General features: G+C 42.0%; 1 protein-coding gene across 1 annotated transcript in view; it reads right to left on the minus strand.

The window, feature by feature from the left end:
* LOC122919856 (protein mono-ADP-ribosyltransferase PARP14-like) overlaps positions 1-25,870 on the minus strand; it is a 95,790-nt gene that overhangs the window by 59,344 nt on the left and 10,576 nt on the right. The window contains exons 2-5 of the mRNA XM_044269047.1: positions 15,180-15,274; positions 14,399-14,426; positions 10,989-12,193; positions 7,333-7,590 (exon numbers count right to left, since the gene is read on the minus strand). Coding sequence (XP_044124982.1) covers positions 7,333-7,590; positions 10,989-12,193; positions 14,399-14,426; positions 15,180-15,274 — 1,586 coding nt within the window. The remainder of the gene's footprint in view (positions 1-7,332; positions 7,591-10,988; positions 12,194-14,398; positions 14,427-15,179; positions 15,275-25,870) is intronic.

Here is a 25,870-nt window from a genome sequence, read left to right on the forward strand (position 1 = left end):
ACACAATAGGTGTAATCTCATAAAACCATACCAGTTCGTCTATCAAACTGCGGGCCCTGCAGTTATGTTTCATGTGGATCTACATTTAATAAATAAATATAGCAGTGGCAAAAATACTAATTGAAATAAATATAAAGTCACAGATCAATTACTTTACTATATCCTTTTCTATGGTGCTTATTAATAAATAAAAAAAAGGAAAAAATGTGTATACTGCGTGCATCTACCAAAATTTAAAAAGAATCTGCATCATTTTAATAGAGGCACACAGTATACACATTTGTTTAACTTTTTTTTATTTATTTTTTTACTAATAAGCACCATAAAAAAGGATATAGTGACATCATTGATCTGTGACTTCTATTTGTTTTTTTCTTTATATTTATTTCAATTAGTACTTTTGCCTCTGCTATATATAAATGGGGATCCACATGAGTACATAACTGCAGGGCCCCCAGTTTGATAGACAAACTGATATGGTTTTCTGCTGTTTGCGATTAGCGTTGGAAACAATCTCCTGGGTAACCGTCATGCAGTTACAACATATTCTCCTATTGTGGACACATTTAAAACTCCCCTTATGACGTAACCAGACCGGTTTGGAAATAGGGAGATTATGAAAAAGACGGAATTTTTTTGTTGTAAGGTGGGAGCTCTGCGTGCTGCACATTTAATGCCCATAGTTGCAATTGCACTCCAATCCTGATCATAGTTCTAAACTGACAGATGTTTTTTAACTATGGTACAAATCTGGTTGTATTTTGTAATGAAAGTTATATTATTATTTGATATTGTTTTTTCTTTTTCTTGCTATTAGCAGTATCAGGGAAAAATCAAGGTCCTACGATTTAAAGACTGTGCCCAATTTTTTGCTTTGCTTTGCTTATAGTATACGGAGAGTAGTTTATGCAATCTTTTGGAAATCATTTCACTTTCCACGTTGAAGGAGAGATCGTCGGAGCAATTTCGTCTGGCTCTGACCATCTCGCCCCTAGGGATATTCCTGATCACATGAGCTAGATGGCAAGAATCAGCTAAAAGAGTTGTTTCCTGCGGTTTCTTTTCTTAATCTGCAGGTAGATACACAATGTTTATCGGGATCACCCCTCATGTGCAAATCTTGTAGTAGGCAAGACCCCTCCTTTTATGAGACCTATTGTGGCAGGCATCGGTTCCTACTCCGAGAAATTTTCGGAGTGGGTGGATAGCCTACTACAACCCTTAGGCTGGGTTCACACGGGCGTCACGTTTTTGCTCCTGATGCGTCCCGGGTGCATTGCGGCAAACCCGCGCGAGTAGGTACGCAATTGCAGTCAGTTTTGACTACGATTGCGTTCCGTTGTTCAGTTTTTATTGCGCGGGTGCAATGCATTTTGCACGCGCGTGATAAAAAACTGACTGTGGTACCCAGACCCGAACTTCTTAACTGAAGTTCAGATTTGTGTTCGGTGTTGTGTAGATGTATTTATTTTCCCTTATAACATGGTTATTAAGGGAAAATAATAGCATTATTTAATACAGAATGCTTAGTAGAAGGTCAATTGAGACTTAAAAAAAAATAAAAAATTAACTCACCTCCTCCAATTGATCGCGTAGCTGACGTTCTCCTGTTCTTTCTTCAGGACCTGTCAAAGGACCTGTGGTGATGTCACTGAGCTCATCGCTTGGTCCAATCACATGGTCCATCACCAAGGATCATGTGAATGGACCATGTGATGTGACATCGCCACAGGTCCTTTAGCCGGCAGCTCATGATTAAAGAAGTAAGAAGAGATCGACAACTACGCGATCAAGAGGAGAAGGTGAGTTAATTATTTTTTTTAAAAATGTAACCCTCAATTGACCTTCTACTTAGCATTCTGTATTCAGAATGCTATTATTTTCCCTTATAACCATGTTATAAGGGAAAATAATACAGTGAATAGACTTTCATCTTAGCAACCATGCGTGAAAATCGCACCGCATCCGCACTTTCTTGAGGATGCTTGCGATTTTCACGCAGCCCTATTTACTTCTATGGGGCATGCGTTGCGTGAAAAACGCACAATATAGAGCAGCATGCGATTTTCACGCAACGCACAAGTGATGCATGAAAATCACCGCTCATCTGCACAGCCCCATAGAAGTGAATGGTCTGGATTCAGTGCGGGTGCAATGCGTTCACCTCACGCATTGCACCCGCGCGGAAATCTCGTCCGTGTGAACACAGCCTTAGTGCAACACATACCAGGTTATCTTCAAGACACTAGGTTGGTTCTACAATCCTTTGATCCCATTATATGGTGTCCACAATACACATGGATTACAGCTGACGTAGTCTCTTTATATACTAATATTCCTCACAATCTTGCCATATTGGCACTGAAATGGTTTTTGATGACTTACAGCAACTATACTTTTGAGTTGCAAGAATATATTTCTACTGTGGTTGAGTTTCTACTAACACATATTTTTTTTTAATGTTTTTGATTCAGTTTATTATTTACAGGTATCTGGTGCGTCTATGGGGGCAACATTTTTGCTTTCCATAGCAAATATTTTTATGGCCTGGTGGGAGAGTCAATGTTTTTTTGTGGATACTAATCCCTATTTTGAATGCATAGGGTGTTCTGGTATATACAGACGTGGACAAAATTGTTGGTACCCTTTGGTCAATGAAAGAAAAAGTCACAATGGTCACAGAAATAACTTTAATCTGACAAAAGTAATAATAAATTAAAATTCTATAAATGTTAACCAATGAAAGTCAGACATTGTTTTTCAACCATGCTTCAACAGAATTATGTAAAAAAATAAACTCATGAAACAGGCATGGACAAAAATGATGGTACCCCTAGAAAACACAGAACATAATGTGACCAAAGGGACATGTTAATTCAAGGTGTGTCCACTAATTAGCATCACAGGTGTCTACAACCTTGTAATCAGCCATTGGGCCTATATATATGGCTCCAGGTAATCACTGTGTTGTTTGGTGATATGGTGTGTACCACACTCGACATGGACCAGAGGAAGCAAAGGAAAGAGCTGTCTCAAGAGATCAGAAAGAAAATTATAGACAAGCATGTTAAAGGTAAAGGCTATAAGACCATCTCCAAGCAACTAGATGTTCCTGTGAGTACAGTTGCACATATTATTCATAAGTTTAAGATCCATGGGACTGTAGCCAACCTCCCTGGACGTGGCCGCAGGAGGAAAATTGATGACAAATCTAAGAGACGGATAATCCGAATGGTAACAAAAGAGCCTAGAAAGACTTCTAAAGAGATTCAAGGTGAACTTCATGCTCAAGGAACATCAGTGTCAGATCGCACCATCCGTCGTTGTTTGAGCCAAAGTGGACTACATGGGAGACGACCAAGGAGGACACCATTGTTGAAAACGAATCATAAAAAAGCAAGACTGGAATATGCCAAACTACATGTTGACAAGCCACAAAGCTTCTGGGAGAATGTCCTGTGGACAGATGAGACAAAAATCGAAGTTTTTGCCAAGGCACATCAGCTGTATGTTCACAGACGAAAAAATGAAGCATATCAAGAAAAGAACACTGTCCCTACTGTGAAACATGGAGGAGGCTCTGTTATGTTCTGGGGCTGCTTTGCTGCGTCTGGCACAGGGTGTCTTGAATCTGTGCAGGGTACAATGAAATCTCAAGACTATCAAGGAATTCTAGAGAGAAATGTACTAGCCAGTGTCAGAAAGCTTGGTCTCAGTCGCAGGTCATGGGTCTTGCAACAGGACAATGACCCAAAACACACCGCTAAAAACACCCAAGAATGGCTAAGAGGAAAAAATTGGACTATTCTAAAGTGGCCTTCTATGAGCCCTGACCTCAATCCTATTGAGCATCTTTGGAAGGAGCTGAAACATGCAGTCTGGAAAAGGCACCCTTCAAACCGGACACAACTGGAGCAGTTTGCTCATGAGGAGTGGGCCAAAATACCTGCTGAGAGGTGCAGATGTCTCATTGACAGTTACAGGAAGCGTTTGATTGCAGTGATTGCCTCAAAAGGTTGCGCAACAAAATATTAAGTTAGGGGTACCATCATTTTTGTCCATGCCTGTTTCATGAGTTTATTTTTTTACATAATTCTGTTGAAGCATGGTTGAAAAACAATGTCTGACTTTCATTGCTTAACATTTATAGAATTTTAATTTATTATTACTTTTGTCAGATTAAAGTTATTTCTGTGACCATTGTGACTTTTTCTTTCATTGACCAAAGGGTACCAACAATTTTGTCCACGTCTGTACATCAATGTCCTGCTGTTTGTTTGGTCGGGCGATGTGGCGGCCATGCCACCTTTTGGAAAATTTCTTAATGATAATGGCTATTCTTTTTCCTTTACCATTCATTATGATTCACACTCCATTTCTTTTTTGGATTGGCACTTGAGGGGTGATCCCGATAAACATTGTGTATCTACCTGCACATTCAGAAAAGAAACTGCAGGAAACACAACTATTTTGGCTGATTCTTGCCATCCAGCTCATGTGATTAGGAATATCCCTAGGGGCGAGATGGTTAGAGGCAGACGAAATTGCTCCGACGATCTCTCCTTCAACATTAAAAATTAAATGATTTCCACGAGATTGCAGATGAGAAACTACTCTCCGTATGCTATAAGCAAAGGGAAAAATTGGGCACAGTTTTAATCGTAGAACATTGATTTTCGCTGATCCTGCAAAAAGGAAGAAATATTAAAATACTATATCAAATAATAATATAACTTTCATTACAAACTACAGTAAGGAATACAACCAGATTTGTACCATAGTTAAAAAACATCTGTCAGTTTTGAACTGTGATCAGGATTGGAGTGCAATTGCAACTATGGGCATTAAATGTGCAGCACGCAGAGCTTCCACCTTGCAACAAAAAAATAAGTCCGTCTTTTTCATAATCTCCCTATTTCCAAACCGGTCTGGTTACATCATAAGGGGAGTTTTAAATGTGGCCACAATAGGAGTATACACTCACCTAAAGAATTATTAGGAACACCATACTAATACGATGTTGGACCCCCTTTGCCTTCAGAACTGCCTTATTTCTACGTGGCATTGATTCAACAAGGTGCTGATAGCATTCTTTAGAAATGTTGGCCCATATTGATAGGATAGCATCTTGCAGTTGATGGAGATTTGAGGGACGCACATCCAGGGCACAAAGCTCCCGTTCCACCACATCCCAAAGATGCTCTATTGGGTTGAGATCTGGTCACTGTGGGGGTCATTTTAGTACAGTGAACTCATTGTCATGTTCAAGAAACCAATTTTAAATGATTTGAGCTTTGTGACATGGTGCATTATCCTGCTGGAAGTAGCCATCAGAGGATGGGTACATGGTGGTCATGAAGGGATGGACATGGTCAGAAACAATGCTCAGGTAGCCCGTGGCATTTAAACGATGGCCAATTGGCACTAAGGGGCCTAAAGTGTGCCCAGAAAACATCCCCCACACCATTACACCACCACCACCAGCCTGCACAGTGGTAACAAGGCATAATGGATACATGTTCTCATTCAGTTTACGCCAAATTCGGACTCTACCATTTGAATGTCTCAACAGAAATCGAGACTCATCAGACCAGGCAACATTTTTCCAGTCTTCAACAGTCCAATTTTGGTGAGCTTGTGCAAATTGTAGCCTCTTTTTCCTACTTGTAGTGGAGATGAGTGGTACCCGGTGGGGTCTTCTGCTGTTGTAGCCCATCCGCCTCAAGGTTGTGCGTGTTGTGGCTTCACAAATGCATTGCTGCATACCTCGGTTGTAACGAGTGGTTATTTCAGTCAACGTTGCTCTTCTATCAGCTTGAATCAGTCGGCCCATTCTCCTCTGACCTCTAGCATCAACAAGGCATTTTCGCCCACAGGACTGCCGCATACTGGATGTTTTTCCCTTTTCACACCATTCTTTGTAAACCCTAGAAATGGTTGTGTGTGAAAATCCCAGTAACTGAGCAGATTGTGAAATACTCTGACCGGCCCGTCTGGCACCAACAACCATGCCACGCTCAAAATTGCTTAAATCACCTTTCTTTCCCATTCTGACATTCAGTTTGGAGTTCAGGAGATTGTCTTGACCAGGACCACAACCCTACATGCATTGAAGCAACTACAATGTGATTGGTTGACTAGATAATCGCATTAATGAGAAATAGAACAGGTGTTCCTAATAATTCTTTAGGTGAGTGTATGTTGTACCTTCATGACGGTTACCCAGAAGATTGTTTCCAAAGCTAATCGTAAACATTATCAGATTAAACAATACATTTATTGTAATACTGAATATGCAGTTTATTTAATAACATGCGGAGAGTGCTCTATGCAATATGTGGGGTGCACTACTAATGCGATTAACAACATTTTCACACTAGCGTTAATATTTTCCGATCCGTCATAGGGTCTCAATACCAGAAAAAAATCCCCATTCATTGTCAATGTGGACAAAACGTAACTGAATAGAATGGAATGCTCCAAAATGCATCCAGTTCCGTTCTCATACCGGAGAGAAAACCGCAGCATGCTGCAGTTTGCTTTCCATCCTGGGATGAGGAGCAAGACGGATCTGTCATGACCCACAATTCAAGTCATTGGGGACGGATACAATTTCTCTGACACAAGCTGACACAATAGAAAACCGAGCCATCCCCCATTGACTTTCAATGGAGTTCATTGGACTCGTCCTGGGTATGTTAAAGATAATACAACCGGGTCCATTCATAACGGATGCAGACTGTTGTATTATCAGTAACGGAAGCGTTTTTGGCTGAACCCTGCCGGATCCAGCAAAAACGCTAGTGTGAAAGTAGCCTAAAACTAGGATACACAAGCATATCTCCGATATTCCACATTATAAGACTAGAAATGTATCGGCAGCTACTTTGCACTTTGCAACTGTCCATGAAGGGGATGTCTCGATGCTTTCGGTACATGGGATAGAAATGGTCAAAGCCCCAGTCCGTGGGGGAGAACATAAGAAAAAACTGCAGAGTAGAGAAACATTTTGGATACGTTTTTTTACAGGACACTGGAAGATGGAGTAGCGCAGTCTACTACGCTATTCCATGCTTTCTTTTTGCAGAATACTAAGGTATACCAGAGAGACGGTGGGCAGAATGATACTCTTTTGACCTCAGAATAAGTAAGGGAGCCCTAGACACGTTTAGCGTGTATGTCAGGATGTGAATAGCCCCTAATTGCGATTTGTTATTCAGACAAACCAGGTGACTTGTTAATTGGCTAAATACTTTTGTGGGGCACTGCATGTATTTATACCTAATCTGATTAAAATACAGAAAAAGGTTGTTGAATTGCTGCACAACTAACCTTAACGGATGAGCCGTCGGGTCCATCCCATGGCTGGCATGCAATGAAAATGACATATTCACAGATCAGCGAGTAGCTGCTTTCTCCAATCACTGCCATCGGAAAGTGTTGTCCACTTTGTAGACTATTATGGCATCCAAAAACTGCAGAGAAAAGGTTTGAAAATCTATCTCCTGCTTTCTTCTTTAGCCCTTTTGTTACATTCATAGCTTCAAGAACTGGATTGTTTGAAAGCAGAGGAGCAACAATTGCATTTGCCTGAAAATGAAATCATACATATTCATAAAAAAAAAATTGCCTAGCAAAACACCTTACATGTGTGACAAGTAGTTTTAAAATATAACCAGATACATGTTCTTGGTGCATGCATTTCTGAAATTTTCAGCAACGTTATCCGATTTTGTTGCTATCCTCAAACATACAGAAGGCAGCCACATGAGACTTCTCAACAGGTCTACTTATAGTAAATACACAGCTATGATAGATATAAATACTGAACGATAGATGCAGTACATGAAATTTAACCTGTAAATGTAATGTTATGCCTTTAAGTAATAGTGAAATAGAATATAATTTATATTGTATGGGAAGCATTTGAATGAAAACATCCCTGTCATTTTTATTTACATAGATCAATAATATTGTACATCTGAATGCTTAAAACTTGTAATATACCATATTAGGATATAGTGGCATCTTCCAATAGTCTGCAAGAGACTGTAAACTATCAGATACCAACCCATCCATACTTTTAAGGCCTCTTGCACACGACCGTATGGTTTTTTCAGTATTTTGCGGTCAGCAAAAAACATATCCGCAAAAAATACAGATGACAGCCGTGTGCATTCCTTTTTTGGAACAGCTGGCCCCTGATAGAACAGTATCATCCTTGTCCATTATGTGGACAATAATAGGACATGTTCTATCTTTGAACGGAAAGGAAAAATGGAAATACGGAAACAGAGGTTTTTTTTTTGCGGATCCATTGAAATGAATGGTCCCGTATACGGTCCGTATACAGTCCGTGTACGGAACGCCAAAAACAGAACATACACGGAAAAAAAAAACGTTTGTGTGGAAGAGGCCTAATAGTGACTGTGCTTGATATTGTTATGCTCTGTTCCACTTGAATGAGACAAAGCTGCGATATGAAGCATCTACTAGAAGCACAGCATTGTGCACTATGCTGCTTGCCTCTTCAAATAGCTGGTCAAGGGTGATGCCAAGAGTCAGACCCGCTATTGCAAAGACAGATCAATTTAAAAAAATGGATAACCCCTTTAAATTAGACCACAAATGATAGCCAATAAAACATGGTAGTACAAGATTTGATCACTAGGCCACCAAGGAAGGACCACTGAATCCTTATTGATTCAATGCTTAACCCGTAGTATCCCAGCACTGTACATGTATGGCACATCGGTTTCCCCGTCGCCATGACTAATTGCATGGTAACCTGAGTTAGATGGCTGCTCTGCACATCTGGCAGCCATGTTTACTAAGGGACTCTGGTGGCATTTCCACCCCCCAGCAGTCCTTGGCTGGTCTGTGAAGACTGGCCCAATGCAGTGTCGGCAGCACTGTTAACCATTTATGGGCATACAGAGAGGGTCAGACAGGGGTGACTGGTGCTGAATGAGTCAACACCTTTGGCGTCCCCTGCCAGTGCTGCGATTGGCTGTAACAAAGCTCCATCCAATGGCAGTGCTATAGCAGTAGAGGAAAACAGAAGAATCCCTCTGCAGGCATCCATTCTAGCTAGTGACTGCTTGCAGAGAGGTTATGTGCTTCTCTGTGCTGCTCTTTTCCTTGCTGGGACTTGTGGTGCACCACAGCAATCAATGCTTTCCAATGAAAAAAGAAAAGAACAACCACCTCGGGAACTGTTGCAGTGATTTTTTTTTATCCATTTGCAGCAGTTCCAGTTCCCTAATACACCCCTCCGAGTCCTAAGCCCCAATTCTTGTCTACCCCAGTCCTTAATTTAAACACTCGTCCAACATTCTAGCCATCTTCTCCTCAAAACAGCTGTACTTTCCCCATTGAGGCACAGCCAATCCCTACAACAGAGCCTGTAGCCGACAGAGAAATCAGCCCAATTTTCCAAGAACCCAAACCCCTTCTTCCTGCACCAGTTCTTGAGCCATTTGTTAACCTCCTTAATAAACCTTCCACTGCCTTTCTTTTATGGCTCGAGGTATAGGTAGTATTTCAGAAAACACTACCTTTGAGGTCTTTGCTCTAAGTTTATGATCTAAATCCCTAAAATCTTTTCTAAGTTTGTCATTGGTTCCCTAAAATCTTTTCTAAGTTTGTCATTGGTTCCCAGTAATCTTTCAACCCGATCTGCCATATGTCGAACTCGAGCGCCACGAAGACAACACACAGTTCAACGATCCCGGTCTTTGTGACAGATCACCCTATCTGCACCCCTAATAATTGAGTCTCCCACTACCAGCACCTGTCTGGCCTGCCCTGCTCTCCTGGTCCCCTGCTTACTGGAGCTGACATTCCCCTGACTGGCAGAGGAAATGTCAGGCTGCTGCAGTGCTCTCCCTGGACTGACATCCCCCTCATCTGCCAAACATGCAAACTTGTTGGGGTGTGTCAGATCAGGGCTAGCCTCCCTGGCACTCTTCCCTCTACTCCGCTTTCTAACTGTTATCCAGCTGCCTACCTCACTTTCCTGAGCCTCCTCGCTACCACCCTCCCCCACATCTACCTCATAGAGTGCTTGCTCGGTGAGCAGCAAACTCTTTTCCAAATTGCCAACGCTTCTCAATGTTGAAAACTCGCTTGTTACTCGATGTGCGATTCCAAACGGCAATTTGCTTACATTTTAAACAAAGATATGCATGCTCAAACAGCTGTTCCGGGGCTGCATACATAAGACAAGATGTGTACTGGACTGCGCTGTCAATAATGGAATACATGATAATGTGGATTACACAAGAATCTTAAAAAAAATGTGAAATATTGAAATTTTATCTCCATTTTTTCTTTAATTTTTGTGGAACACCTAAAGGGTTAACAAAGTTTTTAAAATAATCGTGTGTAGTTTGTAAAATGGGGTAATTTATGGGTGGTTTCAATTATTTAGGCCACTCAAAGTGACTTTATAACTGAATTGGTCCTTAAAAAAGTGAGTTCTGGAAATGTAATAGAAAATTTTAAAAATTGCTTCTAAAATTCAAAACCTTCTAATGTTAAAAAAAAAAATACATTACATGCCAATATAAAGTAGACATATGGGGAATGTTGGTTGATAACTGTTTTATGAGGTATTACTCTGTTTTAAAAGTACAGAAATAAATAAAGGAAACAAATATTGATCCAATTGCCCTCTAATATGAAGTAAAATGTGTTGCAAGAAAACAGTCTCAAAATTGGTTATATAAGTAAAAGCGTTTCAAAGCTATTACCACATGTCAGATTTGCAAAAATTGGCCTGGGACTCAAAGTGAATAGTGGCACAGTATTGAAAGGGGTTAAACCGGTGGACCATCAAGGACGTACACTAAACTACAGGGGTATTTACAAAGAAGCAGTGGGTCAACAAACTGGGCAATGTCCGTTGTGTCACTGTACCATCCAAATATATAATGTACCGTGAATTCAACTTTCACTTAGCGCTAAATTCTTTTAAAAAAAATTACCTTTTTATTTTCAAGGTTTCCAAAGCTCAGCACAAGCTGGAGTGTAGGTGTTGTTTTTTTTAATGGATTCTCTGTTTTCTGGTTACTACTACTAGGTCCATCCTTGTGAGTCCCCTTATCTCTTGAAGCCTCTCTTTTTATTTCTTTTTTATTAAAGCCTTTGTCCACCAGGATTGCAGATCCAGCTTTAGTTTTTTCTATAACTTCTGCATTGTTCTTTTTGTTTTCAGAGTCACGAATGAAGACGCGGCAGTCATATTTCTTTTGTACATCATCTAACAGTAATTTTCCTTGGTTATTAAAAAAATTAGTTGCCCCGTACTTATTAATACAAAAACTATCAACATGTTTCTGCATTAGCTTTTGGAGTACAAATTTTGATTTTTCCACCTCTTCGTGTGGTCCAGTTAAAGTCACAGTTTGATCTTTGGTCCTTGAAATCTGTACATCAGCTGACAACTGCCCAAGATTAAACCATTCAAGCAATTCCCTTAGGTTTTCTATCAAAATACCTGCATGAGGGTTCAAGTAAATGTCCTTGTTAACAATTTTTCTGCAATGTAAAAGATCTTCACATTCCTTTAAAGCTTTTTTCACTTCTTCAGTAAAACCAACAATGGACAAAATGAGATCCCGATTGTCCTCATTGCTGTGAAAAGACATTTTGATATCTGCATTACCTATCAACTTATCCCACAGCCATTTCCAAGGTTCTGATGAGACAATGTCTTTCTCATTTACCTTAATGTTGATACTACCATGCAGAAGACGTTTTTGCAAGACCTCTTCAGCATGGTCAAGAAGATTTATAGAAAAAGCATAGAGAAAAAATCCTCTGGGAATATCCAAAATCACCATGCCTTCAGATAAGTCACCAAATAACTTTTCAGACGTCTCCTTACTATCCCTGAAGATAAGGAAATCTGTTATGGCTCTTGAAACTTTAATTTTTCGAACTTTAACTAAATGTAGTATATTCTTGATCTCCTCACGTGCAGATCTTATGTCTGATATATTACCAGACAGTATTATTTCCCTGTTCTCACAGGAAACATTTAACGATGGAAAATACTGACATAAGGCATCAATTTTATCTTTTGCTACTTTATACTGAAAATTACTGTCCAATAGAATAAACGATTTCATCTCTTTCAGTTCTGGGTTTTCTGAAGGTCTAGATGATTCCGTTAGACTCCCAACATTACCTGATGAAAGATAATTATTGCATATTTTAAATGTTGACCATTGGAATAACCAGTCTGCCCTAAAGGAAAAGTTTCTTTAGACAAGGTGGGCCCAATAAGTATCAAAACTAAACGTATTTCACTTGTAATACATCCCCTTTATTATAGGGGTCGGACACTTTAAAATAATATATGCTAATTGGGCACACAGTCCAAGCTGTACCACAATAAACACATAGGAACCTTTAAGCTAACCTGAAAAGCTTGTCAGAAGGTCCTGACTGCCCATCCACAGGCTATGCAAGCAGCCCACTGTCCATGGCAACCAAAATAGTGGGGGTCATGTGCTTCACTTACTCCTCCATGGCTTCTTTTGAATAGGTGCTGGACAGTAGTTGAACAGGTCCAGCAGATATGCAGAGGAGGATGTGGCTATGGACTGGTAAGAAAGCATTTATATAATTAAACCAAATGACATAGCCATTTTGATGACATGGATGGGCGGCCAGTGCATTCAGCATTTTACATAGACCATAGACAGACAAGCCACTCTACTGAGCTAAAAGGTTCCATGTGTTTATTGTAGTACAGCACAGACTGTGTGCCCATTTAGCGCATTTTCTTTAAAATTGGCCAACCCCTTTAATTATTTTGTATTTGATACCTGTAATCAGGTTCAGTAGAAGCTACCCTTGACCTCCTCAGCACACAGGCTGTTCTCTCTAGCGGTATTCTTACAGCACCACACAACAGTCAGTACACTCAGTACATCCTGGGGTGGTAATAGGGGGTAGGAAGAATTGGGCTGCCAGGAGAGAATAATCTTACACAGCAGGGAGAACTAAGAGAACTAGAAAGAGAAAGCAGCCTAGGACTGGAAACAGGGGTAGGAAGAAGTATGCGTGTTCAGTGTAGAAGAAAACACAGAAGAGAAGAAAGGAAGGAGATACAGGCTATAGATTGGGAGGAAATAACACAGAACGCAGTTTGCAGGGGGAGACAGCAGCATCCTGGACACACCGATCCAGCATGCATTACTGGCAGGAGCATACCCATATGTGAAAAGTATGAAACTAGCAGTAGCTTGCAAACGGAAGGAAGGTTGTAGACTAAAATTTATTATTTCTTCACGCATTGTAACTACACTGAATAAAAATATAAACGCAACACTTTCGGTTTTGCTCCCATTTTGCATGAGCTGAACTCAAAGATCTGAAACATTTTCTACATACACAAAAGACCCATTACTCTCAAATATTGTTCACAAATCTGTCTAAATCTATGTTAGTGGGCACTTCTCCTTTGCCAAGATAATCCATCCCACCTCACAGGTGTGGCATATCAAGGTGCTGATTAGATTGCATGAAAATTGCACAGGTGTGTCTTAGACTTCCCACAATAAAAGACCACTCTGAAATGTGCAGTTTGATCACACAGCATAATGCCACAGATGTCACAACATTTGAGGGAGCGTGCATTTGGCATGCTGACTGCAGGAATGTCTACCAGAGCCATTGCCCATGCAATGAATGTTCATTTCTCTGCCATAAGCTGTCTCCAAAGGCATTTCTGAGAATTTGGCAGTACATCCAACCGGCCTCACAACCACAAACCACGTGTAACCACACCAGCCCAGGGCCTCCACATCCAGCATGTTCACCTCCATGATTGTCTGAAACCAGCCACCCGGACAGCTGCAGCAACAATCGGTTTGCATAACCAAATAATTGTGGACAGTCTAAGATACACCTGTGCAATATTCATGCTGTATAATCAGCACCTTGATATGTCACACCTGTGAGGTGGGATGGATTATCTCGGCAAAGGAGAAGTGCTCACTAACACAGATTTAGACAGATTTGTGAACAATTTAAGAGTAATGGGTCTTTTGTGTATGTAGAAAATGCTTAGCTTTTGGGTTCAGCTCATGCAAAATGGGAGCAAAACAGAAAGTGTTGCGTTTATATTTTTGTTCAGTGTACATCCAAATTCTTTAAGCTAAAACATATTATGTAATACAATAGTCAGCATTTTATTACATAATATTTAATTAAGCAAAGAAGATTGAAATATAGCCACCTCAACCTTTAATTACACAATGACTAAGTTCTACATATTCTACATTTTAAAATCAAATGCAGGATATAAATAATAATGTTAGAGCTGCAGTCTATATGTTGCAAAATGCATTTAAACTAATTAATAAAGCTCTAGGGTCTTACTTACCAGACATTTCTTGGGAATGCACATTTGTCTGCAAATAAAATAAAATAAAGTATGTCAGCTAATTTAATTCTTATATGTCTACTACTTGACTATGAATACATTTGTTGTGATGTTTCCATCACATCCACTTCTACTCTTCTTCTGTTTAGAGTAGAAAGTGTCTCACCACCATGGGCAGTTAATAGGCAGTGTCAGAATTCTTTCACTAAGGCCTATGCAAACAACAATATCCGTTTTCCGGTTCACAAACCACGGATTTGTAAAAAAAAGGATACCAGCTATGTGCATTCGACAATTTTCTCACAGCATTAGAACATGGCAATTCTTGTTTGAAAACAGACAAGTATAGGATGTGTTCTACATCTTGTGGAATAGCGACACAGATGAGACAGCACACGGATGACATCTATGTGAAGTCTATATTTTTGTTGGACCCATAGAAATTATTAGGTCCATGTGCAATCCACAAAAAATGTGGATCATGCCATTGTGTGCATGTGGCCTAATGATGGTGCATGTGCTCTTAATATAGGGTACGTAGCCATGACTGTGGAAAGGATTTGAGCATTGCCTAGTAATGCACTCTGGATTAGATGACAGAAGAAGAGAAAAGGATGTGAGGTTGGTGAAAACTCTGTCTTGTTTATGGAGTACTGAAGTTCTGATCTGCAGATATAGTCTACACGGGTAAGTAAATTATATTACAAAATGACAGTTCAATACATATTAAACTTTTTTACATACATACTTATTTTAGACAGGAAACCCCCTTCCACCTTACCTGGTCATTTGTTTCCTCTTCCTGAACAGTAAATTGTATTAACTCTCCCTCAGACTCTATTCTGTGGTCTTTATGATTTAGCACTCTCTCCTTCACTATAAAAAAAATAATAATAAAGAATGTTAAAGAGAAAGCAAAGATTTTTGTCTTAATTAAATAAAATTTTAGCAAATCAGTATTCAGAGGGTCACTTGAGCCTTCTACAACAAACTCAACTCATTTTTCTGGTCCAATTCAGTCAATGTCACCGCCAGACATCTGAGAAGCTCTGACAGACATTCTTCAGAACCTCCTGCTTGAGGTTCTTTTGTTTTGCTTTCGTTTTGTCATCTCGTTTCCCTCTCTCAGCTGTCATCTAGTTGCACTGATTGCATCCCTTTAAATCCCCTCCCATACTGCATCACTTTGCGGTTTATACAACTTCCTGGAGTGTGTACATGCTGGATACTACAACTGATGCTTCTACAGATAAGTCTGTTCATTCATTTGTGTTTTCCTGTTTGCTTGATCCTAGGTGACCCTGACTCCCTCCGTATTAAGTGTAGGGAGGCGGTGGTCGTGTTCCCTCACTATTATAGGGTGTTCAGGTGTCATACAGTCGAGGCACGAGGGCATGCAATTTTCTATCATAGAGATCTTTGCATGGGCAAAATGGCGCATTTCATTCCTTTTCCTGGGTTGCCCAATGCTAAGACGCTGGCGCAGGCATTTATTGATCACATTGTCAAATTGCATGGTATTCCTTCAGACATAGTCTCTGATAGGGGCACACAGTTTGTTTCCAGATTCTGGAAGGCTTTCTGTTCTCCCTTGGGGGTTCGGTTGTCATTCTCTTCTGCTTTCCACCCGCAGTCGAATGGCCAGACAGAGCGCGTCAATCAGAATCTGGAGACATATCTGCGCTGTTTTGTGGCGGAGAATCAGGAGGATTGGTGTTCTTTTTTGTCCCTTGCTGAGTTTGCTTTAAATAACCATCGTCAGGAGTCCTCTGATAAGTCACCATTTTTTGGTGCATATGGGTTTCATCCGCAGTTTGGGACATTCTCTGGAGTGGGGTCTTCTGGTTTACCTGATAAGGAGAGATTCTCCTCGTCTTTGTCATCTATTTGGCAAAAGATTCAGGATAATCTAAAGAGCATGAGTGAGAGATATAAGCGTGTGGCGGATAAGAGACGTGTGCCTGGTCCGGACCTGAATGTTGGTGATCTGGTGTGGTTGTCTACTAAGAATATCAAATTAAAGGTTCCCTCCTGGAAGTTGGGTCCTAAGTTTATTGGGCCTTACAAAATCTTGTCCGTCATCAATCCTGTTGCCTACCGTCTTGATCTTCCTCAGACTTGGAAGATCCATAATGTTTTTCATAAGTCCCTATTAAAACCTTATGTCCAACTCATTGTACCCTCCTCTTTGCCTCCTCCTCCGATTCTGGTTGATGGCAATCTTGAATTTCAGGTCTCTAGGATTGTGGATTCTCGTGTTGTCCGCGGTTCTCTCCATTACCTCATTCATTGGGAGGGTTATGGTCCTGAGGAGAGGATGTGGGTCCCAGTGACGGACATTAAGGCCACTCGTCTCATCAGGACTTTCCATAGGTCCCATCCTGAGAAGGTGGGCTCTGAGTGTCCGGAGTCCACTCGTAGAAGGAGGGGTACTGTCACCACCAGACATCTGAGAAGCTCTGACAGACGTTCTTCAGAACCTCCTGCTTGAGGTTCTTTTGTTTTGCTTTCTTTTGTCATCTCGTTTCCCTCTCTCAGCTGTCATCTAGTTGCACTGATTGCATCCCTTTAAATCCCCTCCCATACTGCATCACTTAGCGGTTTATACAACTTCCTGGAGTGTGTACATGCTGGATACTACAACTGATGCTTCTACAGATAAGTCTGTTCATTCATTTGTATTTTCCTGTTTGCTTGATCCTAGGTGACCCTGACTCCCTCCGTATTAAGTGTAGGGAGCCGGTGGTCGTGTCCCCTCACTATTATAGGGTGTTCAGGTGTCATACAGTCGAGGCACGAGGGCATGCTATTTTCTATCATAGAGATCTTTGCATGGGCTGAGAAGACAGGGAGAGTTTCAGGTCTTGAATAGAGGTCACCCTTTTGTTCCTTAGTTTCGGATCAAGCCAGTCGGATCATTATTTGTAACTTCTTGTTTTCTGTTACACCATCCGCGACATTATAAACCGCCAAAACCGTCTTAAGCATGAATCCAGTTTCAACCTTGATTGACCTCATGCAGGGTCTTTCACTGGAGGTAGCAGATCTCCGGAAAACTGTATCTCAGTTTGAGGTGACCGTTTCTGCTTGCGTTCATGGAATTTGTTCTGAGCCTAAAATCTCGCTTCCGGATACGTTCTCTGGGGGTAGTGAGAATTTTGCTTGTTTTAGAGAGGCTTGCAAACTCCATTTTCGCCTACTTTCCCATTCCTCTGGTGATGAGGAGCAGAGGGTGGGGATCATCATCTCGCTGCTCAGGGATAACGCTCAGTCTTGGGCCTTTTCGCTGCCGGTGGGGGCACGGCCCCCCGTTCAGTGGATGATTTTTTTTTAGCCCTGGGTCAGATATATGTGGCCAAAAGTTTTGATAATTACATAAATATTGAAAATTGGTTAAGTTTTTATGATAGCAATTTGCATATATTCCAGAATGTTATGAAGAGTGATCAGATGAATTGCATAGTGCTTCTTTGCCATGAAAATTAACTTAATCCCCCAAAAAACTTTCCACTGCATTTCATTGCTGTCATTAAAGGACCTGCTGAGATCATTTCAGTAATCGTCTTGTTAACTCAGGTGAGAATGTTGACGAGCACAAGGCTGGAGATCATTATGTCAGGCTGATTGGGTTAAAATGGCAGACTTGACCTGTTAAAAGGAGGGTGATGCTTGAAATAATTGTTCTTCTATTGTTAACCATGGTGACCTGCAAAGAAACGCGTACAGCCATCATTGCGTTGCATAAAAATGGCTTCACAGGCAAGGATATTGTGGCTACTAAGATTGCACCTCAATCAACAATTTATAGGATCATCAAGAACTTCAAGGAAAGAGGTTTAATTCTTGTTAAGAAGGCTTCAGGGCATCCAAGAAAGTCCAGCAAGCGCCAGGATCATCTCCTAAAGAGGATTCAGCTGCGGGATTGGAGTTCCACCAGTGCAGAGCTTGCTCAGGAATGGCAGCAGGCAGGTGTGAGCGCATCTGCACGCACAGTGAGGTGAAGACTTTTGGAAGATGGCCTGGTGTCAAGAAGGGCAGCAAAGAAGCCACTTCTCTCCCAAAAAAACATCAGGGACAGATTGATCTTCTGCAGAAAATATGGTGAATGGACTGCTGAGGACTGGGGCAAAGTCATATTCTCCGATAATGCCTCTTTCCGATTGTTTGGGGCATCAGAAAAAAGGCTTGTCCAGAGAAGAAAAGGTGAGCGCTGCCATCAGTACTGAGTCATGCCAACAGTAAAGCATCCTGAGACCATTCATGTGTGGGGTTGCTTCTCATTCAAGGGAGTGGGCTCACTCACAATTTTGCTCAAAAACACAGCCATGAATAAAGAATGGTACCAAAACACCCTCCAACAGCAACTTCTTCCAACAATCCAACAACAGTTTGGTGAAGAACAATGCATTTTCCAGCATGACGGAGCACCGTGCCATAAGGCAAAAGTGATAACTAAGTGGCTCGGGGACCAAAACGTTGACATTTTGGGTCCATGACCTGGAAGCTCCCCAGATCTTAATCCCATTGAGAACTTGTGGTCAATCCTCAAGAGGCGGGTGGACAAACAAAAACCCACTAATTCTGACAAACTCCAAGAAGTGATTATGAAAGAATGGGTTGCTATCAGTCAGGAATTGGCCCAGAAGTTGATTGAGAGCATGCCCAGTCGAATTGCAGAGGTCCTGAAAAAGAAGGGCCAACACTGCAAATACTGACTCTTTGCATAAATGTCATGTAATTGTCAATAAAAGCCTTTGAAACGTATGAAGTGCGTGTAATTATATTTCACTACATCACAGAAACAACCGAAACAAAGATCTAAAAGCAGTTTAGCAGCAAACTTTGTGAAAACTAATATTTGTGTCATTCTCAAAAATTTTGGCCACGACTGTAGACTACGTATTTTATGCCAGGGTAAACAGTCCGCAGAGATATACTGTTCAGAATTTCGGAGATGGGCAGCTAATACTGGTTGAAATGATGCTGCACTCCGAAGTCAATTTTGCCATGGTCTTTCAGAGGGATTGAAAGATGCATTTGCTTTTCATGAGAGACCTACCTCCTTGGACTCTGCCATGTTTCGGGCCGTTCGTATTGACAGGCATCTTAGAGAGATAGAGAGATCACTCCTTCCTGTCATACTCAGTCCGAGGACAGTGCGGCGGTCTCATTCAGGGCGCAGGGGTCTCAGTCTCTCTCAATCCCATCTGAGCAGGAGCCCATGCAGCTGGGTTTGCTTGCCTCTTACAATAGAAGATTCAGTTTTCAGAGGAGGGTTTGTTTCTGTTGTGGAGGTATAAATCATTTGGCAAATGTTTGTCCCTCTAGGAGATTCAGGCAGTTTTTTGAGAGTAATAAAGAAGCAAAAAGAAAAAAATCCTCTAAAAACTTTCCATCTGTTACTATTGGCACGGTTGATGTGGAAATTGAAGGTTTTCCGTTTGCTTGTAGTTCCTGTTTTGTCCTACCTCCCAGGGTGGCGCTAGAGAGCAAGAACATTTTTTGTGAGATTTTTGTAGATAGTGGAGCAGCTGTCAATCTCATTGATAATCAATTTGCTATAACACATGGTTTCCAGGTAGGCACTTTGGGAAAGGATATACCGGTTTTTGCTATTGATTCCTTTCCACTTTCTCAGAAATCGTTAAAGGGCATAGGTCACAATATCCGTTTGATTGTGAGTGATACTCATGTTGAGGATGTGTCATGTTTCGTCCTAAGCGGGTTGCCTACTCCTCTAGTGTTGGGGCTACCCTGGCTCACTAAACATAACCCCACCATTGATTGGCAGGCGAGGCAAACAAATGGTTGGAGTGACTTTTGCAGAGAGAATTGCTTCACAACATCTGTTTCAGAGGTTTCTACTAGGACTGTACCATCTTTTCTCTCTGAATTTTCGGATGTGTTTTCTGAGAGTGGTGTTCAGGAGTTGCCCCCTCACAGGGAGTATGATTGCCCTATTTATCTCATCCCAGGCGCCAAGCTGCCTAAATCTCGTTTATACAATTTCTCCCAACCTGAAAGGGTCGCTATGCGTGCTTATATCTCTGAGAGCCTGAGAAAGGAACACATACAACCCTCGAAGTCACCTGTTGCCGCTGGTTTTCTCTTTGTTAAGAAAAAAGATGGTTCTTTAAGACCATGTCTAGATTTCAGGAAGCTGAACAGTATCACAATTTGTGACCCTTATCCGCTTCCTCTGATCCCGGACCTGTTTAACCAGGTTGTTGGGGCTAAAGTTTTTTCCAAGTTGGATCTAAGAGGGGCATACAACCTGGTCAGGGTCAGAGAAGAAGACAAATGGAAGACGGCCTTCAATAACCCTGAGGGCCATTTTGACAATTTGGCTATGCCTTTTGGTTTGATGAATTCTCCAGCCGTCTTTCAGCATTTTGTGAACAGCATTTTTTATCATTTAATGGGGAAATTTGTACTAGTGTATCTAGATGACATTTTGATTTTTTATCCTGATTTCAAAACTCATAAGGACCACCTATGTCAGGTCTTGCTCATCCTGCGGGAGAATAAATTGTACTCTAAACTGGAAAAATGTGTGTTTGCGGTTCCAGAAATTCAATTTCTGGGGTTTCTTCTCTCCGCTTCTGGTTTTCGCATGGACCCCGAGAAGGTCCGCGCTGTGCGGGAGCTTCCTGAGAATCAGAAGGCGCTGATGCATTTTTGGGGTTTTGCCAATTATTACAGGAAGTTTATTTTGAATTATTCCTCTGTTGTTAAACCACTCACTGATATGACTAGAAAGGGGGTAGATTTTTCCTCCTGGTCGGTAGAGGCACGTAAGGCCTTTTCTAGTATCAAGGAGAGTTTTGCTTCCGCTCCCATCTTGGTACAACCGGATATCTCTCTGCCCTTCATAGTTGAGGTGGACGCTTCTGAGGTGGGTGTGGGTGCGGTCTTGTCTCAGGGTCCTTCTCCTACCAAATGGCGACCGTGTGCCTTTTTCTCGAAGAAACTCTCCTCCGCAGAGAGAAATTACAAAGTGGGAGATAGGGAGTTGTTGGCCATCAAGTTAGCTTTTGAGGAATGGCGCCATTGGCTAGAGGGAGCGAGACACCCTATTAGCGTGTTTACCGACCATAAGAATCTGGCCTACTTGGAGTCAGCCAAGCGTCTGAACCCGAGACAGGCCAGATGGTCTTTGTTCTTTTCAAGGTTTAATTTTGCTGTCACGTTCCGCCCTGGGGTTAAGAATGTGAAGGCGGATGCCCTGTCACGTTGTTTTCCAGGAGGTGGGAATTTTGAAGACCCGGGTCCCATTTTGGCTGAAGGTGTGGTGGTCTCTGCTCTTTATCCTGAATTGGAGGCAGAGGTTCAGGCAGCCCAGGCAGAGGCTCCTGATCTTTGTCCTCCTGGGAGGTTGTTTGTGCTTCTCGCTTTAAGACACAAGGTTTTTAAGGAGCACCACAATACTGTCCTTGCTAGGTACCCGGGGGGTAGAGCCACAGTGGCCTGCGCTTCGTAAGTCGGTTGAGGGTTTTGTGGCAGCCTGCGAGACCTGCGCTCGTGCCAAAGTCCCTCATTTACGGCCATCAGGTCCTCTTTTTCCGTTACCCATTCCTTCCCGTCCTTGGACACATCTGTCCATGGACTTCATTACAGACCTGCCTCGTTCCTCGGGGAAGACTGTGATTCTGGTGGTGGTGGACCGTTTTAGCAAAATGGCGCATTTTATTCCTTTTCCTGGGTTGCCCAATGCTAAGACGCTGGCGCAGGCATTTATTGATCACATTGTCAAATCGCATGGTATTCCTTCAAACATAGTCTCTGATAGGGGCACGCAGTTTGTTTCCAGATTCTGGAAGGCTTTCTGTTCTCACTTGGGGGTTTGGTTGTCATTCTCGAATGGCCAGACAGAGCGCGTCAATCAGAATCTGAAGACATATCTGCGCTGCTTTGTGGCGGAGAATCAGGAGGATTGGTGTTCTTTTTTGTCCCTTGCTGAGTTTGCTTTAAATAACCGTCGTCAGGAGTCCTCTGATAAGTCACCATTTTTTGGTGCATATGGGTTTCATCCACAGTTTTGGACATTCTCTGGAGTGAGGTCTTCTGGTTTACCTGATGAGGAGAGATTCTCCTCATCTTTGTCATCTATTTGGCAAAAGATTCAGGATAATCTAAAGAACATGAGTGAGAGATATAAGCATGTGTCGGATAAGAGACGTGTGCCTGGTCCGGACCTGAATGTTGGTGATCTGGTGTGGTTGTCTACTAAGAATATCAAATTGAAGGTTCCCTCCTGGAAGTTGGGTCCTAAGTTTATTGGGCCTTACAAAATCTTGTCCGTCATCAATCCTGTTGCCTACCGTCTTGATCTTCCTCAGACTTGGAAGATCCATAATGTTTTTCATAAGTCCCTATTAAAACCTTATGTCCAACCCATTGTACCCTCCTCTTTGCCTCCTCCTCTGATTCTGGTTGATGGTAATCTTGAATTTCAGGTCTCTAGGATTGTGGATTCTCGTGTTGTCCGCGGTTCTCTCCAGTACCTTGTTCATTGGGAGGGTTATGGTCCAGAGGAGAGGATGTGGGTCCCAGTGATGGACATTAAGGCCACTCATCTCATCAGGGCTTTGCATAGGTCCCATCCTGAGAAGGTGGGCTCTGAGTGTCCGGAGTCTACTTGTAGAAGGAGGGGTACTGTCACCACCAGACATCTGAGAAGCTCTGACAGACGTTCTTCAGAACCTCCTGCTTGAGGTTCTTTTGTTTTGCTTTCGTTTTGTCATCTTGTTTCCCTCTCTCAGCTGTCATCTAGTTGCACTGATTGCATCCCTTTAAATCCCCTTCCATACTGCATCACTTTGCGGTTTATACAACTTCCTTGAGTCTGTACATGCTGGATACTGCAACTGATGCTTCTACAGATAAGTCTGTTCATTCATTTGTGTTTTCCTGTTTGCTTGATCCTAGGTGACCCTGACTCCCTCCGTATTAAGTATAGGGAGCCGGTGGTCGTGTCCCCTCACTATTATAGGGTGTTCAGGTGTCATACAGTCGAGGCAGGAGGGCATGCAATTTTCTATCATAGAGATCTTTGCATGGGCTGAGAAGACAGGGAGAGTTTGAGGGCTTGAATAGGGGTCACCCTTTTGTTCCTTAGTTTCGGATCCTTATTTGTATTTTCTTGTTTTCTGTTACACGATCCTTGACAGTCAATGCTTGGTATAAGTTGTACACACCCCAATAAATTATATAATTGAAAAGTACAGATCGCCCCGCTAGAAATAAGCCCTCCCACAGCTCCGTACACATAACTACAAAAAGTTATAGGGTTCAGAAAAAAATATTTTTCAAATTTTTTTTTTCAGTATTAAAACGCAAGAAAAAGTATACATACAGTATGTGGTATCGCTGTAATCATCCTGACCTGGAGAATGAAAGTAACTGTTTTACAGCATAGTGAACGCCGTAAAAAAACAACCCCATAAAACTGTTGTGGAATTGCATCTTTTTCGAATTTCACCCCATTTGCAATTGTTTTCCGGCTCCCCACTACATTGCATGCAATATTAAATGGTGACATTAGAAAGTGCAACTTAGCAACATGAGGGCTTATTTTTGCAGGACATGTGAACAGAAAAAGAAAAGTTATGTCCCTAGAAAGGCAGAGAGTGAAAAATGAAAACGCAAAAATGAATAAAAACTCTGGGGCTTAAAGGGTTAATGTTAAAGGGATTTTCCGAGATTTTAATATTGATGACCTATCTTTAGGACAGGTCATCAATATCAGATCGGCGGGTTTACAACACCTGGCACCCTTGCCGATCAGCTGTTTGAAGAGAAGGCAGCGCTCATGCCAGCGCAGCCTTCCCTTCACTGTTTACATTGCAGCGGTGAGTAACTACAGGCCAGTCACTTCTATGGGATGGCTTGTTCCTATATACTTGAAAACCCCTTTAAGGCCGAATGCACACGGCCGTGTTTCATGGCCGTGACCGGTCCGTGGTAACACGGGCTGGATTCCTGCTGAGAGCAGGAGAGCACGGCGTCATTGATTGCTATGACGCCGCACGCTTCCTGCTGCCGCCGCAGTACAGTAATGCACTGGTATAGATGATACCTGCGCTCCGGCTCTCAGCAGGAATCCAGCCTGTGTTACCACGGACCGCTCACAGCCGTGAAACACGGCCGTGTGCATTCGGCCTAAGGTTGGTTATTGGCTTATCCTAAGGATATTGGGCAGACCAACCTATTGTTTTAATCTCTGCTCTGCTGGAGTGAGATGTGCCACAGTTATTAAGAGGCACACGAAATGTGTTGCATCTCAGTCCACCAATGCACCAGAACGGAAATACACACCAACCAGGCGCTGGTGCAAATTTAAGGTATAATTTAATCCAGTTTTCTGGTGTACTGGGCTTGATAAATGTGGGACAAATGTGGTTTGAATTCATCATCCTCCCCATGCCACTTTTCTGGCATAAAAAAAGTAGCAAATCCTGTGTTTGTGACTTTTTAAACAACATTGTAGCAAAAAAATTTCACACGTGGTGTTTTACACAGCCCTTGTAAAGTTCTAGAAAAGGGTACTGGTGAGGGTGGGGACGGAACATTTGTTTTCATTTATGCCAGTTTTCTGGCATAAATGAAGACAGAAATCTACAGCAGCTCTCAGCTGCCATAAATGTCTATTTAGGTACACAGACTGCTGGAGGATGTGCCTAATTTATGACGAGGCCTGCTTCTCATCATAGATTAGATGTATCCTCCGGCAAACTAGGGGATATCATTGCCTGGTGTAAAAGGTCTGTGAACTATGATAATTTCCCCCTAATGTGCTTAACCTAAGGCTACATGCACACGAACGTGGTTTGGTTCCACATCCGAGCCGCATTTTTTGCGGCTCGGGTGCGGACCAATTCACTTCAATGGGGCCGCAAAAGATGTGTACAACACTCCATGTGCTGTCCGCATCCATTTTATTCCGTGTTGTTTTATTCCGTGTCCGTTGCTCCGTTTTTCGTGATTTTCTGTGGACCCATTGATTTTCAATGGGTCCGCGGAAAACTCGGCTAATGCACCGTTTGCCATCCGCGTCTGTGATCCGTGGTTCCAGTCCGTCAAAAAAATATAACCTGTCCTATTATTTTTGCGGAACACGGTTTGCGGCCCTATTCAAGTCAATGGGACCGCAAATCAACACGGAGGCACACAAGATTGTCATCCGCTTCCGTGCGTCCGTTTTTTTCCTATCATTTGCATGGCAAACCTGACTTAGACTTTTTTTTACTTTCCTTTATGTCTGGTGGTCCTCCAAAAATAAAGGAAGACACACGGAAACAAAAACAGAAACGGATCACTGAACAACGGAACCCCATTTTGCTGAACAGAACACAACAACGGTCCTGTGCATGAGGCCTTAGGGAGATGGTGTAGGAAAACTTGAATAATCTTAGGTTTAAAGATGTGCCGAATTTAACAAACACCGTGCACATTTGATAAGTTTGGTGCAAA

Source organism: Bufo gargarizans, chromosome 1 (genome assembly GCF_014858855.1).
Source record: "Bufo gargarizans isolate SCDJY-AF-19 chromosome 1, ASM1485885v1, whole genome shotgun sequence".
In the NCBI taxonomy this organism is placed as follows: Eukaryota; Metazoa; Chordata; class Amphibia; order Anura; family Bufonidae; genus Bufo; species Bufo gargarizans.